The sequence below is a fragment of the Tympanuchus pallidicinctus genome, unplaced genomic scaffold (assembly GCF_026119805.1).
Source record: "Tympanuchus pallidicinctus isolate F22 unplaced genomic scaffold, pur_lepc_1.0 scaffold5, whole genome shotgun sequence".
NCBI classification, from domain to species: domain Eukaryota; kingdom Metazoa; phylum Chordata; class Aves; order Galliformes; family Phasianidae; genus Tympanuchus; species Tympanuchus pallidicinctus.
Window position 1 is genome coordinate 72197256 of NW_026294769.1, and position 17328 is coordinate 72214583.

The 17328-nt window shown below is 37.7% G+C and overlaps 1 protein-coding gene across 10 annotated transcripts in view; it reads right to left on the minus strand.

The window, feature by feature from the left end:
- The window catches only part of PTK2 (protein tyrosine kinase 2), a 201937-nt gene that overhangs the window by 74963 nt on the left and 109646 nt on the right, over positions 1–17328 (minus strand). For all 10 annotated transcript variants that reach the window (XM_052703579.1, XM_052703581.1, XM_052703578.1 and 7 more), the window contains 6 exons: positions 15954–16016; positions 11750–11804; positions 7575–7715; positions 6777–6854; positions 5716–5823; positions 3073–3190 (listed from right to left, as the gene is read on the minus strand). In XM_052703579.1, coding sequence (XP_052559539.1) covers positions 3073–3190; positions 5716–5823; positions 6777–6854; positions 7575–7715; positions 11750–11804; positions 15954–16016 — 563 coding nt within the window. The remainder of the gene's footprint in view (positions 1–3072; positions 3191–5715; positions 5824–6776; positions 6855–7574; positions 7716–11749; positions 11805–15953; positions 16017–17328) is intronic.

Genomic DNA, 17328 nt, shown 5'->3' on the forward strand with positions numbered 1-17328 from the left:
AGATTCCACTACTTCCCCGGGAAGCCTGTTCCACTGCCTAACCACTCATGAAGAAATTTTTACTAATGTCCAAACTAAAATCACTGGTGCAACTTCGGGCAGCTTCCTTGTGTCTTACTGCTCGCCATTTGAGAAAAGAGCAGAATCTCCTCATCATAACCCCCATTCAGTAGTTACAGAGCATGATGGGCTCTCCCTTCAGCCTCCTCTTCTCCAGACTAAACAGCCCCAATTCCCTCAGCAGCTCCTCATATGTCTTGTTCTCCAGCCCCTTCACCAGCTTCACTGTTCTTCTCTGCACACCCTCAAGCACCTCCTCATCTCAGTGACCTTCTGGTAGTGAGGGGCCCAAACTGAACAGTAAGGCCTCCTTGTGCCATTGCCATGCTTAAACATTACTACGTGATCTCGCCAGATTAAGAGAAATTTGATTACTAGCAGATAGCAGGACAGATTACGTCACAAAAACACAGGTTTCTTACAGCAAGCAAGGAAAGTAATTTATGAAGAAACTTGCCATGAACACACCTATTTACAATAAAGACAGAATGGGAAAGCTCATGGAGGGGAAAAAACACATCTGCAGGATCCAGAGTTGTTATATTATCTGTTTCTGATATGTTTCAAAGCTTACTGTGGGAAGGATTTGGTGGCATCGTGGTGGGGACGGCTCTCCTACAACATTATTTAGTGAGCTGACTACTGTTATGGTATTTGACAAGAAGAAACCTCAGAAAAAAAAAATAGTTTTTTAACTGGAAGGATTCTGTTAACATCTGCATAAGGAGGAATGTTCCAAAGTGCTATATAATGCTATTTTAAATGAATTATTGTTTCCTTTCTGTTAATATATACACTAATACAGATACCATACAAACAAGTAAACCTGCTGCATTACATGCATGGATTTATTTTGCAGTAGTGCTCACAGGCAAACCACAGTGCACAGCACAGATGAACCCAGCACAGTATGACAGAAAAAATATCAGAGATCTTGCCTTGGAAAGTGCTCAGGGAGTCTAGAAGACGTAACAACTGATGATAAGCAAGTCAGATCAGAGGGATTAAGGAATTAGAAAGAGGTGAAAATAAAGCACATCAATTTTCACTGAGACTTGAAGCAACAGTAAGGTAGGACCCATTAGCCCTGTTTGTCTTACATGGAGCTGTACGCACCATGGAACAGGTTATGTTACCAAGGACACGGTAAATCTTGCAGAGAATTTGGTTGGGAGCTTTTCCCTTGATAGAGTAAGAATGGCATAGAGCAAAATAAGGTAGGCTTTGGCAGAGAAATGGCAAGAGACATGACTGGGGCACAATTAGTGCCACAATGAACAGCAATGGAAGATCGTGAATTGGATAAATGGAGCTAAGACTTCACAAAGACCTGAACTGCCTGTGGAAGTCAGCAGGCAGCAGTATGCTTTTGAATTAAGAGCATTTATGTTTAGATAAGAAATGGAAGCCACTCCAGTTGCGAAGAAACAAGCTGATAATTGCACTGACAGCAGAAATTAAATGGAGCAAATTTCTGAAATATTACCAACGCTAAAATGGCAAGAATGGACACTGTCTACTGGACAATGCTGACAAACCAGCAGTCCATTGGTGGTACTGAAAGGAAAGTTTTGGGGAGCGAATAATGAAGATTTTAAGAAATCTCAAATCACAATTTTTTCAGAAAAGGTAAGAAATTGTGAATATTTTTCAGATAAAAACAGGCATAAAAGATTATTTCTCAGAGGTATAAAATAAACAAGAGAAGCAACACCAACTTTACTGTTGGATGAAATATAAACTACCATTATTACTGATGCTAGCTTATCCTTTCGGTGTTCAGTTTTGGTGCCAATGGTTCATCATCACTGAATTGCATGCAGTGTTGGCTAGAAGAGTGGAATCTGTGTTGAAAGGAGCATCTTCCTTTGTATGAGGACGAAGTCACACAACTAATGCAAATTCCAACAAAGCTGTGCGTGGGAGCTACCACTCATTCGCACACTTTAAGAATGAAAAGAAACAAATACCCGAATTTAAGAATAACTTGAACAATCTTGAAGTTCAAAATCAAAATGTCCAACACCCTAAAATCACGTTTCTTCATTGCTGAACTATCAAGTTTTCGCAGGGTTTTTTGCTGTTTTCTTTTTTCTTTGCTTTTTGCTTTGTTTTGACAGCAGATGATTACACAAAAGTTCAGAGCCATACACAGGCAGGATGCTAAACAAAGAACTACGAAAGACATGAACTATGTCAGTAACACTACCCCATCTGAACTACAGAGAATAAAATACCAGTGGTACAAGAAAGCAAAAATGTGGCTATCAAAAAAAAACTTATGTTCAGATTGTAGAGCTTCCGGAATGGCTTTGTGTATATTCTTGTAAGAGAAATAGGGAAGGAGGAAATAGTTTATTGTTTTAGGAATCAGAAATGCTGGATGAATTTCCGTAATCAAGGCTAAGTACAAAAGGACAGAAGTTTCTATTTTAAGGGGCTTTGACTGAATAGATTTCAAAAATTAAAACTACTTGAAACTAGAAAAAAATCTTCTGAAATTTAATTTAATTATCTCTTTACATCTAGCTGTAGCTGCACCCTTATCCCAGTGCTTCCATCTTGTAGTTTGCTATAAAAATAACTACTCATCACCGTATAAAATCCATACGTTGCTTTAGCTCTGTTTCATGAGATAGACTCACAAAACTTCTCTCAAAGTTTAAATAATAAAAGAGAGATTTTGATACCTGGGAATAGAAAATTGATCTTCAAAAATCACAACTAATTCTACCTGAATGATGCATTCTAACTAACATCTCCTGAATTTCTGCTTGGATACTGGTGTATCATTTCAAGATAACAGATCCTTGTTAAGAGTGACTTTAATTTGCAGTGGAGAGATACTGACAGTCAGTGCTTTCCTAGGCAAAAATACCTCAAGTTTCCTTCTAGCAAGAAAACATTCTCCAAACGATGATTTTGAAGCTACCTTGTGTCTTCTGTTCAAGTGCAAGATAATCTATCAGCAGAACAGAGCACAGCCAGTACCAGAATGGAACACCTCCTTACCTTTCTGTGGCCTGATGATAAAAGATTGCGTGGCTCCATTCACCAGTCGGCAATATCCGTCTATCAAGTCAGCCATATTCTCTGCAATGGTTAAGGATGGTGCTGTCACTGTCAGAGGCTGAAGAAAGAAAAAAACAAGGCACACAACAAAGAGGTATTATTGTAGCTGCAAACACTGAGTAGAACAGCTGTGTCATTGCATCAGAACTTTACATACACTTGGCAAACAGTAAACAGAAAAATGTGAATAAGCATAGAACTATCAGATTCTTGCTTTACTTAATACATAGCACAGCTGAAAAACCCTCCATCCAAATGTAAGATTGATATGGGTCGAGTCAGTGGCTTGCTGGGCAAACTTTCAGTCAATCACTGATCACTACCATTAAGGCCACTACTGGATACTACCAGATACACTACCACTACTGGATACTACCACTGCTTTAAGGCTCTAATCATAACAACTATGTAGAAGCTGTTTATTCTGTAGAATAACATACGTTAGGTCATAGCTGTATGCATTTTGTATGTTGGCTAAACACAGTCCTGTGAACATCGAAAAATATACAGCCTTGCCTTCCATTTTGATAAAGAAATTTGAGAACAGGTTTCAAGATTGCCCAAAAAATCAATTTATGTCTGTGACTCCATTTATAGTCAATATAAATATATGACCTGCAAATTTTCAAATACAACGTATCAGATATCCAACACAGAAGTGATCATGCCCCTTCATCAGACTTTTCTAGGCTCTACCTCACTAAAGAAAAATATCCTTTCCTTTGCAACCACATCTTTTGTGGTTGACTAAAAGTCATCACTTTTTGGCAGTGTTCACAAATTTTGAACAACTGTCAAGGATAAAGTATAGCAAGATTAAATATCATCAAAAATCTCTGATGAACCCCTGGAGACCTCACTCAGAACTGCAACCACTTCCATCAACCTGATCAAATAATCAGATTGATGTATAATTTCACAAAAACAAGGCCAAATATCCCACTGGTTTTGTTTTTTATCTTTTTTTCTAAACATTTAAATAACAATATTAAAATTTAAAGTGTTTTGCTACTTACATATTAACTATATTGTATTTTGTATTTGTATTTTACAAGGGCTGCTCTGAAAGTAATGCCTCTTGTTTTATGATGTTGGGCAATGATGTCATATGCAGATGTTGGCTAGTGCAGCAGAGGTGCAATCTTCCCACAACTATTCCATTACATTTTGCTGCCATGTGACAGATGGCAGCAAAGGGGCAGTCTGACTAAATAGCATCTGACATGGAACTGTGTATGAAGAAAAGGTGTGCCACTGAATTCCTCCACACAGAAAAAAAGGCACCCACTGACATTCATTGATGCTCATGAACGTTTATGTTGACCAAACAGTGGCTGTGAGTACAGTGAGGCACTGGGTGCTGTGTTGCAGCAGTGGTGACAGACTTCGGTACATCTCCACTGGTGCACATTTTTACGAGCACAGCATGCTCCTGTTCACTGCTGGTGAAGATGCACAGCTAACAGTTGTGACTGTAAGGAAAAGTAGTATTTTGCAGCTGAGAATCTGCTACAACAAAGCACAGAATCACAGGATCACCAAGGTTGGAAAAGACCTACAAGATCATCCAGTCCAACCATCCACCTATCATCAACAGTTCTCACTAAACCATATCCCTCAACACAACATCCAAACTCTCCTTAAACACCTCCAGGGTCAGTGACTCCAAACTTCCCTGAGCAGCCAGGGATACAAATAGTGTCACTGTACTCTTTGCATCAGTTGTAGTTTCTATGCAAATAAATAGGTGGCATTACTTTCCAAGCAACCTACCCATATGTGGCCCAAAACAATTCCTCTTCACTCAAAGTGGCCTGGCAAGTCAAAAGGTTGGACACCCATGCCTAAGATGGTATCTTCTTTCCTATCCTTTTGCAACAATTTGTTCTTTACTTTAAAAAGTAACCCCAACTTCAAAATAAACTGAAATTAAGAAGGGACAGAAAAGGAGTGGAAGAGGTTTTGCATACAGGCAAACTACCAACTTTAATAACACTGATATTGGAATCATAGAATGGTTTGGGTTGCAGCGGACCTTTAAGATCAACCAGTTCCAATCCCTCTGCTATGACACCTCCTTCTAGACCAAGTTGCTCAAAGCCCCATTCAGCTTGGCCCCGGCTGCTTCCACGGATAGGGCTTTCACAACCTCACTGGGCAACCTGTTCCAGTGTCTCACTGCTCTCACAGTAAAGAATTTCTTCCTGTTACCTAGTCCAAATCTACCCTCTTCCAGTTTAAAACCTTTTTTGTCACTACATGTCCTTCCAAAAAGCAACTATTCCTCCTTTGCACAGATTTGCAAACAGTGGATGAAAACTTCAACAGTAGATGAAATCTTTGTATGCACGTGTAGTTCAGCTGTCCTCAGCTTAAACTTGCGTATGAAAACATGAAGCATACTATTGGGACAATATATTTGTCAATTAGGCCGACAGAAGAGAAATTCAGAATATTAAAGTCAGAACATGAGCGAGGACAACATACCAAGAGAGTACTGTAAATTAGGAGAATAAAAATTCCTCTTTTTTACTTAAGGAATGCAAAAGAAATCTAGTTTATTATAGTTGCCAACTATCATACCTCAGGTGCACCAGCTATCTTCAGTTGCAACATCCCTTTTCTGTCCTTGTCTTCACTGTTTGAATACTGAATAGTTTGTACTTGATTAAAATCTGCCAGGTGAGTTGGCTGCAGAAAGACAACAGAAAAAAAAGTCAAAATCAAAACAAAATAGTTTGGATTTACCCCTGAAGCACATATTTGTTTGTTTGTTTTTTTTATTTCTGAATTACACTTTTGGAAGTCTGTTTTTCTTTCTACTATCACTGGGCTTTTCAATTTTGTTATTTTGCATTTACAAACTCACATATGAAACCAAGTACCAAAGCTGCCTACAGAGGTCACTGTTGAGTAACTCTATGCACCACGCTAAAGAACATCAGAAACAAATTCTTGGAGGTCAATATCAAAAATTTAAGATACCCACACGGTATCTGCACTCAGAGCATGGATACATATCATCAGACTGCTGTAAAAGACACATTTTTAGCTGGTTACGTAATTCAGCTCTCCAAATAGTTCCACTACCTTTGAACACTTAACAGAAGTTGGACATACACTCAACTTGCATCATGACTGTCAAGGTCCCAAACACTTTCCTGAGGCAACTTACACCATAAATACTGTAAAATGGTCAACATCATGCAATAAAAAAGCTGTTAAGAGCACAAATTAAAACAAACCAACAATGTCAGCATAAACACTACATACCAACTAACCAAGTTTTTTATTTACACATTCTCTCTAAGAAAGGGGGGGGATAATTTAAAATAATCTGCACTTTTCTTGTTAAAAAGTCACCACTAACACTTCAAATTCTAAGAGACCACTTCAGTGGGTACAAAGGATAAAAAATGGAGTGGCTAAGACTGACCCCATCTCTCTACTTAACCCAATTGTGTTTTCTCCACCCCAAATCATGAGTTAGTATCTGAAGAACAGCATTATGTGTTGAATTTCCCAGCTCTTCTGAGTTTGACTTGAACACCAGATTTGTCATTCCTCTTTGTGTGACGTTCAACTCACAACAGGTCACAGCTGTTAAGTCAGTAAGAGAGAGAAGAGAACAGAAATAGACTTACATTTGCACCCTTGTCTGTAAGGTAGCTGATTCCTTCCTCTGGGCCAATTGCCAGCTCCACTGAAATAATCCAGCTTGACTTCAAATTGATGGAGAAAGATAAGGCAAATTTCAGCATGTTTAAAGGAACACTATCCCCCAGTGTTATCAATGTAGTTTTCAGTAATTCATCTCTAAAAACTTCTACACTCCTCAAACATTGCAAGACAGTAAAATGAAGTAGTTCTTCAAGTAGCAAAACTTCCGTTGACAGGCCTCCTGAAGATCTGTTTCAATCAGTACAAGTTCCCATGTGTTCTATTTTATGTCTGTTTGAAAACTATATACTTCTTTTATCTCCTCTTCTTTCCTCATGGTCACTGATGTTCACGTTCTAATTTCTATTCAAGTATCTCTTTCTATCTAAATATCTATTTTCACAAAAGTTGGAAACTTAAAGGTCTCTTTCAAACTTTACTTGAAAGTGGTAGAGATGGATAGGCATTAGAGAAAAATTTACAAACGGAAGAGGCTAAGAAGTCTCACCTCCTCAGGAAACGAGGGAAATAATTGCTCAGTTTTCTATCACAAATGAAAAACCAACAATTTTTATCAGACTAATAAATGCTGCTTTTTAACAGTGAACTGAGAAAATCACAAAATCGATAAATATGTCATATATTTAGATTTTTAATATTTATCTACTCTATTCTCTACATCATCTGGCGAACTAAACAAGCAATTAACTGTAGAACTAAGAAAACCAATGTAACTTTGAACTACCACAGTATCCTGGTGATTGCAGCGTTCCTTTACTTACACCAAGAGCACACTTGAAGCATTCCTTGTCAAATCTGTACACTGGAGAGAGGATCTCAAAGAATTTCAAAATACTTTCTTCTCTGTTGAGGTTGGCAAACTGTCGAAATGTTTGTTGGATTAATTTTCGTAGTGTTTTGGCCTGTGTATGAAAATGTTTTAAAAAGTCAATTATGTTACACTTAATCAGTGGCGGCGCATTTAAAGAGTTTCAGTTTTGACTAAACTTATAAGACTTATAAGACAACACACTAACCTCTGCAGGAACTATTTTTTCCTACCTTCTGTACTTCTCTCAACAACTTAACTGTCTACCATTAGAAAAGAACTGCCATCAGGACTGCATCTTCCTACTATGTCTTAAATTTCTATGCCGATTCTCCTGTTTTGCAATCACAGAATGGCTTGGGTTGGAAGGGACCTCATGGATCATTTAGTTCCAACACCCCTTGGGGTTGGCAACCACTAAATAAGGCACTAAATCAGGCTGTCCAGGGCCCCATCCGACCAGTCATAACTGAGCCGTAGCTTTATCTTCAACTCTGCATACAAGCATCTCAGACTACCCATAACATACTGATTCTTACTGTATGGTCAGATCGTAGAATTAGAGAATGGCTTGGGTTGAAAAGGACCACAATGATCATCTAGTTTCAACTATGTGCAGGGTCACCAACCACTAGACCAAGATGCACAGAGCCACATCCAGCCTGCACGCACCAAGTTTAAGATTTACAAGAAAGCAAACTGAAAATTTATGTAAAAGTTAAATTAAATATTTTAAATGAAATGTAAAAATCAAAACTAAGACTTATGAAAAGCCAAATATTTGCCTGAGGAAAGCTGCCACTGACTTCACAATAAATGCAGAATCTGAAATGCAATCTCTTTAACGTGCCCCAAACAGTGAAAAATCCCAAATAAAAACATCCTGACTCTAGGCACCAGAATTCACCCTGACACTGCCAACAAAAGTCATCTGTTCTAATCACAACAGCATAAGAATGCTGGTTAAGTAGTGTAGAGCAAAGTTGCTCCATTTCATCACTGCTCACATCACATAGTGCCAATATGTCAAAAACAAACGCAACTATTAGTTTTGGTCTTTTTGTTTTCTTTCCTTTTTTTTTTTTTTCTTCCTGGCCAAAGCTTGGACTGTGTCAAAAGTGATTAAATGGATGTTTTAAAAAAATTACCTCTGGCAGTACATAATTCTAATTCATCTTACAACTTACAAGAATAATGAAAGGTAAAGCCATGTTTATTTTTGCAATATGTCAAGGTTAAGACAGGAATTACCGTTGTTCCTCTACCAAAACATATCTGACTGTCCTATTGTAACAGCATTAAAGTTCTTCATTCTTTCACGCTGCCTAAAATGGCTCCAGGCACTACACAAATAAAAACTTCCTTTTGGTGTTAGCACTTCCAGTCAGATTAGGCATTCAGTTTTACAACACTATGAAAGAACATTCAGAACTCTAAATAGCCCATTTTTTTTTTCAAAACTAGCACTAAGAAAAGAGTGTAATAGAAACAATCAAACCTGCATAGTCCCATACAAAACAATGATCAGTTTTGGAATGGCACTTATGCGGGCTGAGAAAACTCTCAGCTCAACACATAAGCTGTATGTTATAAAATGAACAAAGAAATCTGCTGTTTTGTTGCAGCTTTGAATTAATCTGTCAGTTGAGCAGAACCTTCTACTACCTACCAGTTAGGACGCCTCACTGCAGCCACAGTTGTCAGCACTCCAGCACAATAAACCCTTATGTGTCTCAATATCCTTTCCAATGTAGTGGAATCACAGAATCGTAGAATGGCTTGGGTGGGAAGGGACCTCAAGGATCATCAAGTTCCAACTCCCCCACCACAGGCAGGGCTACCAACTCCCCATTTAATACTAGATCAGGCTGCCATCCCCAGAGCCACATCCAACCTGGCCTTGAACACCTCCAGGGATGGGGCATCCACAACCTCTCTGGGCAGCCTGTTCCAGCACCTCACCACTTTCGTAGCAAAGAACTTCCTCCTGACATCTAATCTAGACCTTCCCTCCTTGAGCTTAAAATCATTCCCAAAAGTGGATGTTATCCACCTTATTCCATTAGAGATTTTTATGAAAAATAACTGCAAATGACTTCAAGAGAAATACATCTAAAATGTATTAAAATATTTCGTATGAACAATTTTCTTTCTCTGCTATTTTTCAAGGCACAGTGTAAAGAAACAGGAAAATAATTTGCAAACTAAAAAGAACCTGGTTAACATCCATTCCCCCTGCCCACTGATGGTTTAAAGTAAGTAGGTATTTTCCTCCATACAGAGGATATATCCACACAGATGCAGCTAGTACAGCACAGAAGTCAGAACTTCCCAGAGGCACTATTTACTACAGTAAACAAAGGAAAGTTTATTATTCCTCTCTAGTGAAGCAATGAAAATGGAAGGCCAGTTGACTCAGTAACTTCCTGTGTGCTTGATTTAGATTGACTTATTCTTTCTTGAGCATGAATAACCAGTGCTATTAGCAGGATATATGCGATACAGGGCTCTGAGCTCCCTCTTTCATTGTGGAGAGAACTCCCTTGGCACCTCGGGGTCAGCACTTGCTTTCTTTCACAACATCATTACACTCTGTGCTCAGGCAATACATCAGTGGATCAAATGCCTCCTTTTTAATCTCATGTTTGTCTTCTAATACTTTGCACTGTTAAGTATTTTAGATCTCATTATCACAGCTTTTTGGTCCTCCTCCAAATAGGGTGAAACTCTCTGTACAGTAGTCGTCTTCTAAATGTGTAGATCAACCAATTTCATTAACACTGCAAGACAATGCAAGTTGTACCTCGCTATTAGTGAAAAGCACTTGTTTTTATATTTAATGGCCATCAGGAGCCCTCCCTTGTCGGCCAGTTCAAAACCACTCCTCTTTTCTGCACAAACTAAAGGACACATTTAATTATTTGAACTAATTCTAACTTATCTGTAATAGGGATATCATTTTCATCAAAAATCAAGACTCATTTTTTCATCCCTCGCTTTTCTCTTCAGATACCCAGCGTTTCTTCACATCTACACAAGTTTCTACACAGCTTCACCTTATGGCAATTCCTGCTACTTCTTCCAACCACTCATTTCTTAATTTCTGAAGAGCAATTTTCTTTGTCAGTTTTCTGGCTCCCTAATATTATTTTCTGAAGCATTTATTCAGTCATTTATGTCTGGAGCCTTTCACCACAATTTCTCCCTTTAGCGGTTCCAGATAATTGCTTAAATTAAAATGCAGACGGATTACTTAAATCCACTTGACTTCATTAGTTTCTGGTTTTCAGAATTCTTTTGAAACAAAATCCATTCATGACAGACCTTTGCTGTTTATCCTACCATTTAAATAACAATGAATAATCTTCATAAATCTGAAGCTAAATTCTATTTGTAACTCCTCTATAAAACCATCACTACTTACCAAAACGAGCTCTAAAACAACAATTTATGATTTATATTTGCATATATGAACTGCAGATGTATTTTACTGCGATATCCATATCTAGACTACTACAGCTGTAACACCACTTGGAGACTGCTTAACCCTCCCTGTTTCAGGGTACGCCAGGAAAAATTTGCATTTTTTACTCTGGGAACATATGGACTTCAATGAGAGTGAGATCTGACTAATGCTTATAGTCCCAACTAGGATTAACATAAATGGAAATGGCTGGAAATCTTCCTTGAATGAGCTGGCTACAGGCTTGAGCATGAAAGGCAGAATTCGGTTCATCAAGCTGATGCTAAAAGTACGCTTTTTTTTTCTTGTATGCCCCCATCCTCCTTCTCCAGAAGCCTCATTTCTCTTTTAAGAAAGAAAAATAAGTTATTTGGTAGCAGATCTGAAGACCTGTTTTAAGCTTTTTGTCTTCAAGGTTAGAGGGGCACTTCACCCACATCAGCTCAGCAAGGACACGTAATCACTGGCTTGGTTCTTCCAGTTGCACGCTTCCACTTGAACTACAGAGATTTATGTCCTACCAATTGGACAGGCAGCTTTGACATTTTTTTTAGCAAGACTACAAGTGCACTTATAGCTCTATATTGAAACTGATCATGCAATTTCCAAATTTCTTAAGAATCTGTTTGTTTGCTTTTCATGTAGTTGATTGGAACTATAATTACCTTCACTGAATCTAGCAAACTCTTCGGAAAAAATCGTCTTAAACCGACATCTTTTCTGAAAGAAAAAAAAAAAAGCACACATTTTTAATAACAATTTTTAAAAACTGGCAGATATTAGAATACTGTTTTTGAAGGTATCTTGCATTTTTAACTAACATATGCAATACAGTAAATTACTGCCACTGTAAAGGCTTTGACAGTCTCAGAGTACCAAGTGCAGCACCATTAATCTGCTAACCATAGCCACTCTACAGCAAAGAGCAGAATTTCTAGTTTGGACTCAAAAGGATGTCACATCCTGGTTTAGAATGCTGGCTCTGGCACAGTGAAGCTTTGAGAATAGCAATCATTGACTGTACATTTGAATAATTTAAATTATATTGAAAGTATTTTCCTACAGCATTCTTACAGGCTGGTCAGCTGAGAAGGGAATGACACAAAAATGGAAAACTCTAATAAACATCTATGTGAATTTAGTTGGAGAAACAATGCAAAGGAGAGGACCTCTCATGATATCAGCTTAGTAGTTTTACCCAAGGTGGCACTGTAATTGCATTTTTAAATTTCTATGTCACTTTTTCCTCATATCGAACATCTGGCATAAGATTTCTCAGCTTTTCATTGCAAATGATCTCACTTCTTGCATTCACAAGTCAGGATCCTCGCTCTTTTCGCAAGCTAGGCTTCTATAAACTAAACTGCATCAAGCTCAATTCTTCAGACTTACAAAGAGGGATTTTCGTGGCTTAGGTGTGCAGCATCTACCTTATGTCTAACATGTATTTGTCTCACTACCAGCCAGGGAAGTTGCCTGGGGAATTACTGCCAAAAGAGAACATTATGCAGATAGGTGTATTGAGTGCTGCAATGAGCAAGGACTGGTTGTATGGACATTTGCAGAATATCTGCATGAGGAAAAGGAAAAACTGAAAGAAAAGATGTACATCTTTGCCTCTCAAAGGTATAAATGGCAACTTTTTCCCCCAAAAAAGAAAGGAATAAATTTGATCATGAGCTAACAATATCTTTAAACAAAGATCCTTTGCTGCTTCTCAAATGAGTAAGAATGCTTTCCGTGATAGGACACTTTGCAGAAAGAGAATTTTTATGCCTGGCAAAGCAAGAAAAGCTGTTAGCCAGCTTGAGAAATCCAGCATGTATCTGCTGCTACCTAGCCATGCAAGAGGAAAGCCAAAATTAAAGTTAACATAAAGAACTTGCTCAAAATAATGAAACAGGGTTATTTTTAAAGCTCTCTCAAAACAAACAGTATTCAATTGTACAAAATATACTGAAAACATCCTCAACCAAGAGGAGCAGAATGTTCATGTGCAGCAGTGAAAGCTGGCATCTGTGCCATGACAGTAAGCTGAAAGACGATAAAACTTTCATAAATGTTAATTCCTTTGATGCATTTCTTCTCAAATGCAAATTACCTGCCGTTTATCATCCCACAGTTAAATAAGTCTAACACACTATTACCATCTAAATAACATGCAAAGACATTTTGACAAGGAATATATTAGTTTAACATTAAGCATTTTAGAAAGAGATGGTGTTTTCAAAATGAGGCACCCTCCATCACTCTGGTATTACTTAAAACTCAATGGTGCTGCAGCACACGGCTGCCATTCTGCTGCTGTTGTGGGTAAAGGGAATATTTTTCTGTAGTTTTTGTACAGATTTGTATGCAATAAACTTGGAGGAAATTCTTATGCAGAGCATAATGAAACACAACACTTAATAAAACTTGTAATAAAGCATTTATGTTAGGCTGAAAATTTATTTACTGTAGGAGAACTTAACATAAGAACCATATAAATTCCATGCCAAGTCTACAAACAGGAGAACAAGTACTACAAATTCAAACATACAAACTGTTTTTTAAACACACAACCCTACAAACTTTCTCTCACCTCCTCAGCTGCACTGCATGGGGATAATCCAGACCAAATCTGTTTTCTAAATGCCATTAAGAGGGGATTATTAGTGAGATCCTGTTCCATACAGTTTTTTCAGTTTTGTATTTGGCCATTCTACCTGAGGACTTGATGTAATTTTTTTTCTTCATGTATAAACTTCAATAGGATTAATAAAAGACTAACTACAGATAGATGATACTCCTTGCTATATAACAATAAGCAGATTTAGGCAAGACATATCTTAATCTCTATGTTTCACCTCCAAGTTGAATAAAAAAATATTAGATTAACAGAACAGACTTGAACATGCTCTTCACAAAATTGTGGATGCAGCTGTTTCTTCCTATAGCTCCCATTTGCGTACTGGTAATTATTTCTGTTCTATGCTAACAGGCTTCATGTTTATCATGAAAAAATTCTTCTTTTATCACATGAAGGCCCAACTGTTAAAGACTAGTTTGATTCTATCTCCCATTTCCCATCCCATCCCCACGGTCTTGCATGAAAAGATCAAAGATGAATATACATCAAATAGACATCTGACAAAGACAGGCAAGGAGCAATCAGATCAAATGTGAAAAAGTGCTATGCAAGAATTGCACTCAGCTGGTTAAGTGCCTCATCAGTGCTACAACCAACAAAAAAGGGAGAGAAACAAAAAGCCTCACTTGAGAAATAAATATTACTAGTGTAAGAAAATCTTTATGGATAATTAAAGTGATAAGTCCAAACAAGCACTTTCGGCACTTTGCACACTCTTACAAGCTTAAAATTATTATCTACAGACACTTTAAGGTTCTTTTATGCTTTTATGCTCACAGAGATTTGTATGAATCCCATGCAAAACACATTTTGCTTCCAAAACTGTTAGACAAAAAAGTAACGAAGTCTGGCAGTGCACAACACAACCTTTACTTTTTCTCCAGCACGACATCAAGCTGTGACATTTTACACATCATGCTTTTGTCTCCGTCTCTCACTGCAATAATTAAGTTTAAATCTGGAAGGAGAGTTACTATTTGAAAACACGTGCATTGCAAGAGACAAGTCATTGTTAACCTCGAAGTGGCCCCACACCGCTGAGCCCTACAGGAGCTCTTAATTGTTATAATCCTTAATTAATACTGCATATCATCTGTTATAAACTTTGTTTCTTTCGTCTCACTGCCTCTGAAGTTTTTAATCTCATTACTAGTGTCTGTGGTTCAAGAGCTGCCAATTAACTTAAATATACCTCCCCCAAGTTCTTACTGAAATACATACAAACTGTAACCACAGCAAGTCACAAACTCTTTCTCCCAGGAGGACAACATGCTCAGGACTCTTGTTCAGGTCACAGTGCTTTCCTATCTTTTTATACAACCTTTTGGCCTTTACTAACTGTTCACCTTGTTCATTTCTTGGCCCTTCTCATTCTGTTACAGGTCTCTTCACCCAGGACATTTCTGCTGGTAGCTATGGCATAAAACTGAAATCCTTCGAAAAATAACAATAATCCAAACAAAAGCAGAACTTCTCAGTTCTGCACAGATAGAGGAACAGCGTACAACATTCAGTTATTTTTGTGAATGAATAAATTAGCTTTACCCTTCATTCAGAAGGTTGAAAGTTGGGCTTTTAAACTGGAACACTGTCCCTATCATACTCCATCTGGAAGAGCTGAATTCTAAAGATTAATCCACAGATTCCAACAACAGTTTTACACAGCCTGACATTTCTTAAGGAATTTGGATTTTGTTTATTTTTACTTAATCCAATCTACCATAGAACACAATTAACAAAAATGGTTTCAATATACAGACATTTCTCAGCTGTCCAGAAATTTGTGCTGTATTAAAAAAATGAACTTTTAACTGCAAGGTCACAACTCAAATCCACATACTTAGCAAACAAAGAATGACACCACAAGCAGTTTAATTCAAACTTTACCACAGATTAGTCACAACTGAAGAATGTCAACTGTGTACAGAAAAAACATTTAGAAACAATAACACCTTAGAAATAGACTCGATGATCCCATAAACATTAGCAAAGTTGAAAAAATCATCAGCTTCATGATCAAGTTTAAACAACTTCGACTCTACTTCCCTGTAGCAGAGTTGGAAGTGTTCTTCCTACTTGTATATTTTAGTTGGTTTAATCATCCTTATTTAATGCACTTGAAAAGCTCAACAATCTCCACGAAATAAAAAATGACAACAGAAACTTTCTTTTAAGGACCTGAAATTAAAAATTCCTGAATAAGAAACAACTCCAATGACATGCTTGAACACCATACTTACTCTAGCACTTCATAGTTGGATTTCTTTTCTAATGCATTGCCTCTCATCTCTCCGTAGGATCTCCTGAAGTCATGAAAAATATTTGAAAGGAACAATTATTGGATGACCCAGCCTAAAACCAGTCAAATCTTTGGGAGACCGACATTAGAAACCATTTACAGAACAAATTCAAGTATAAATATTCTTATGCTATTAACCTACCTTGAACAGATCTCTATTTCACAAAATAATTTCATGCACTGGAAAATGCATGGGACTATACCAGTATTAGAAGAACTTCAACCCACTCTAATTGAGTGGCTAGTGAAAGAAGTGATCGAAACTCTTGATCAGCAGCTATCTCACAGCCACCTATTTCAGTAGGTAGCTCTCCCCTGCTCTCCTCTGTAATAGCACTCACGTTTATGCATGTAGTAGGGAGAGCCTGACCCAGTTGGGAATGGTGAGAAGCAACAGTTTCAAGCCAGATATTCACAACAGTTGTTCAAAAACATGAAATATCAAGAAGGAGTAGAAGGCTGAGAGCACTGTTTTTACTGACAAAGTGGGCCACTAACACTTGCAGTGTGAAGTCTTAGTAGTCACCTACTCACAGTACTTTACCAAGGCAAAAATGTGCTGAAGAACCATGACATGCCACCCTGACAGCCTTGGAAAGCAAAGTTTGACTGACAAAATAACTGTGGATTACGATCTTCGTGGTATGTTTTGAAATAAAGCACTGGTTTTTGCCAGCATTACTATCTGCAGTCACAACAAGCACTTCTGTTTTCTCTGTGCCTACCAGCGAAACTTACAGCAAGGATATCAAGTCTTCCTACAGTGCCCACACAATTGCACAGACCTAAGTTCTATTTTATTTTGGAAAATTACTGTTTAAAGAACACTTTTATTCTGTGCTAACAAGTTCACATTTCCCATTAATTTCTTATCGAGTTTACTACATTGCTAATCTCTCTGGGCAAGACAACAGCATACGAAAAGCAAAAGTATCAGGCAGGAAATTCTCCATAAATTAGCAAAGAAAAAACAACAACAAAAAAAACAATCGTGCACTTCAGAAGCAGAAATGGGAACTCTCTCAAGGATCTGATAAACTTATCTTTATTTTCCAGCCGTGTGTACAGTTGACGAGAACAGCAAAAATCCCCATAAGAGTCACAAAGATTTAATTATTTGAAACCAGCATATTGAGTGAATGCAGACAGAAAAGGTAGCAGTACTTATCTTGAGCATACTTTAGATGCAAGATTTACAGGCACAATTCCAGGACTGTTTGCTAAATAACACCACAGATGAATCGTTCTTTTAATGCCCTTCATTGTACCCCACAAATCTTTGGATTATTTAAATGAAGAATACATTCAACAAAAGC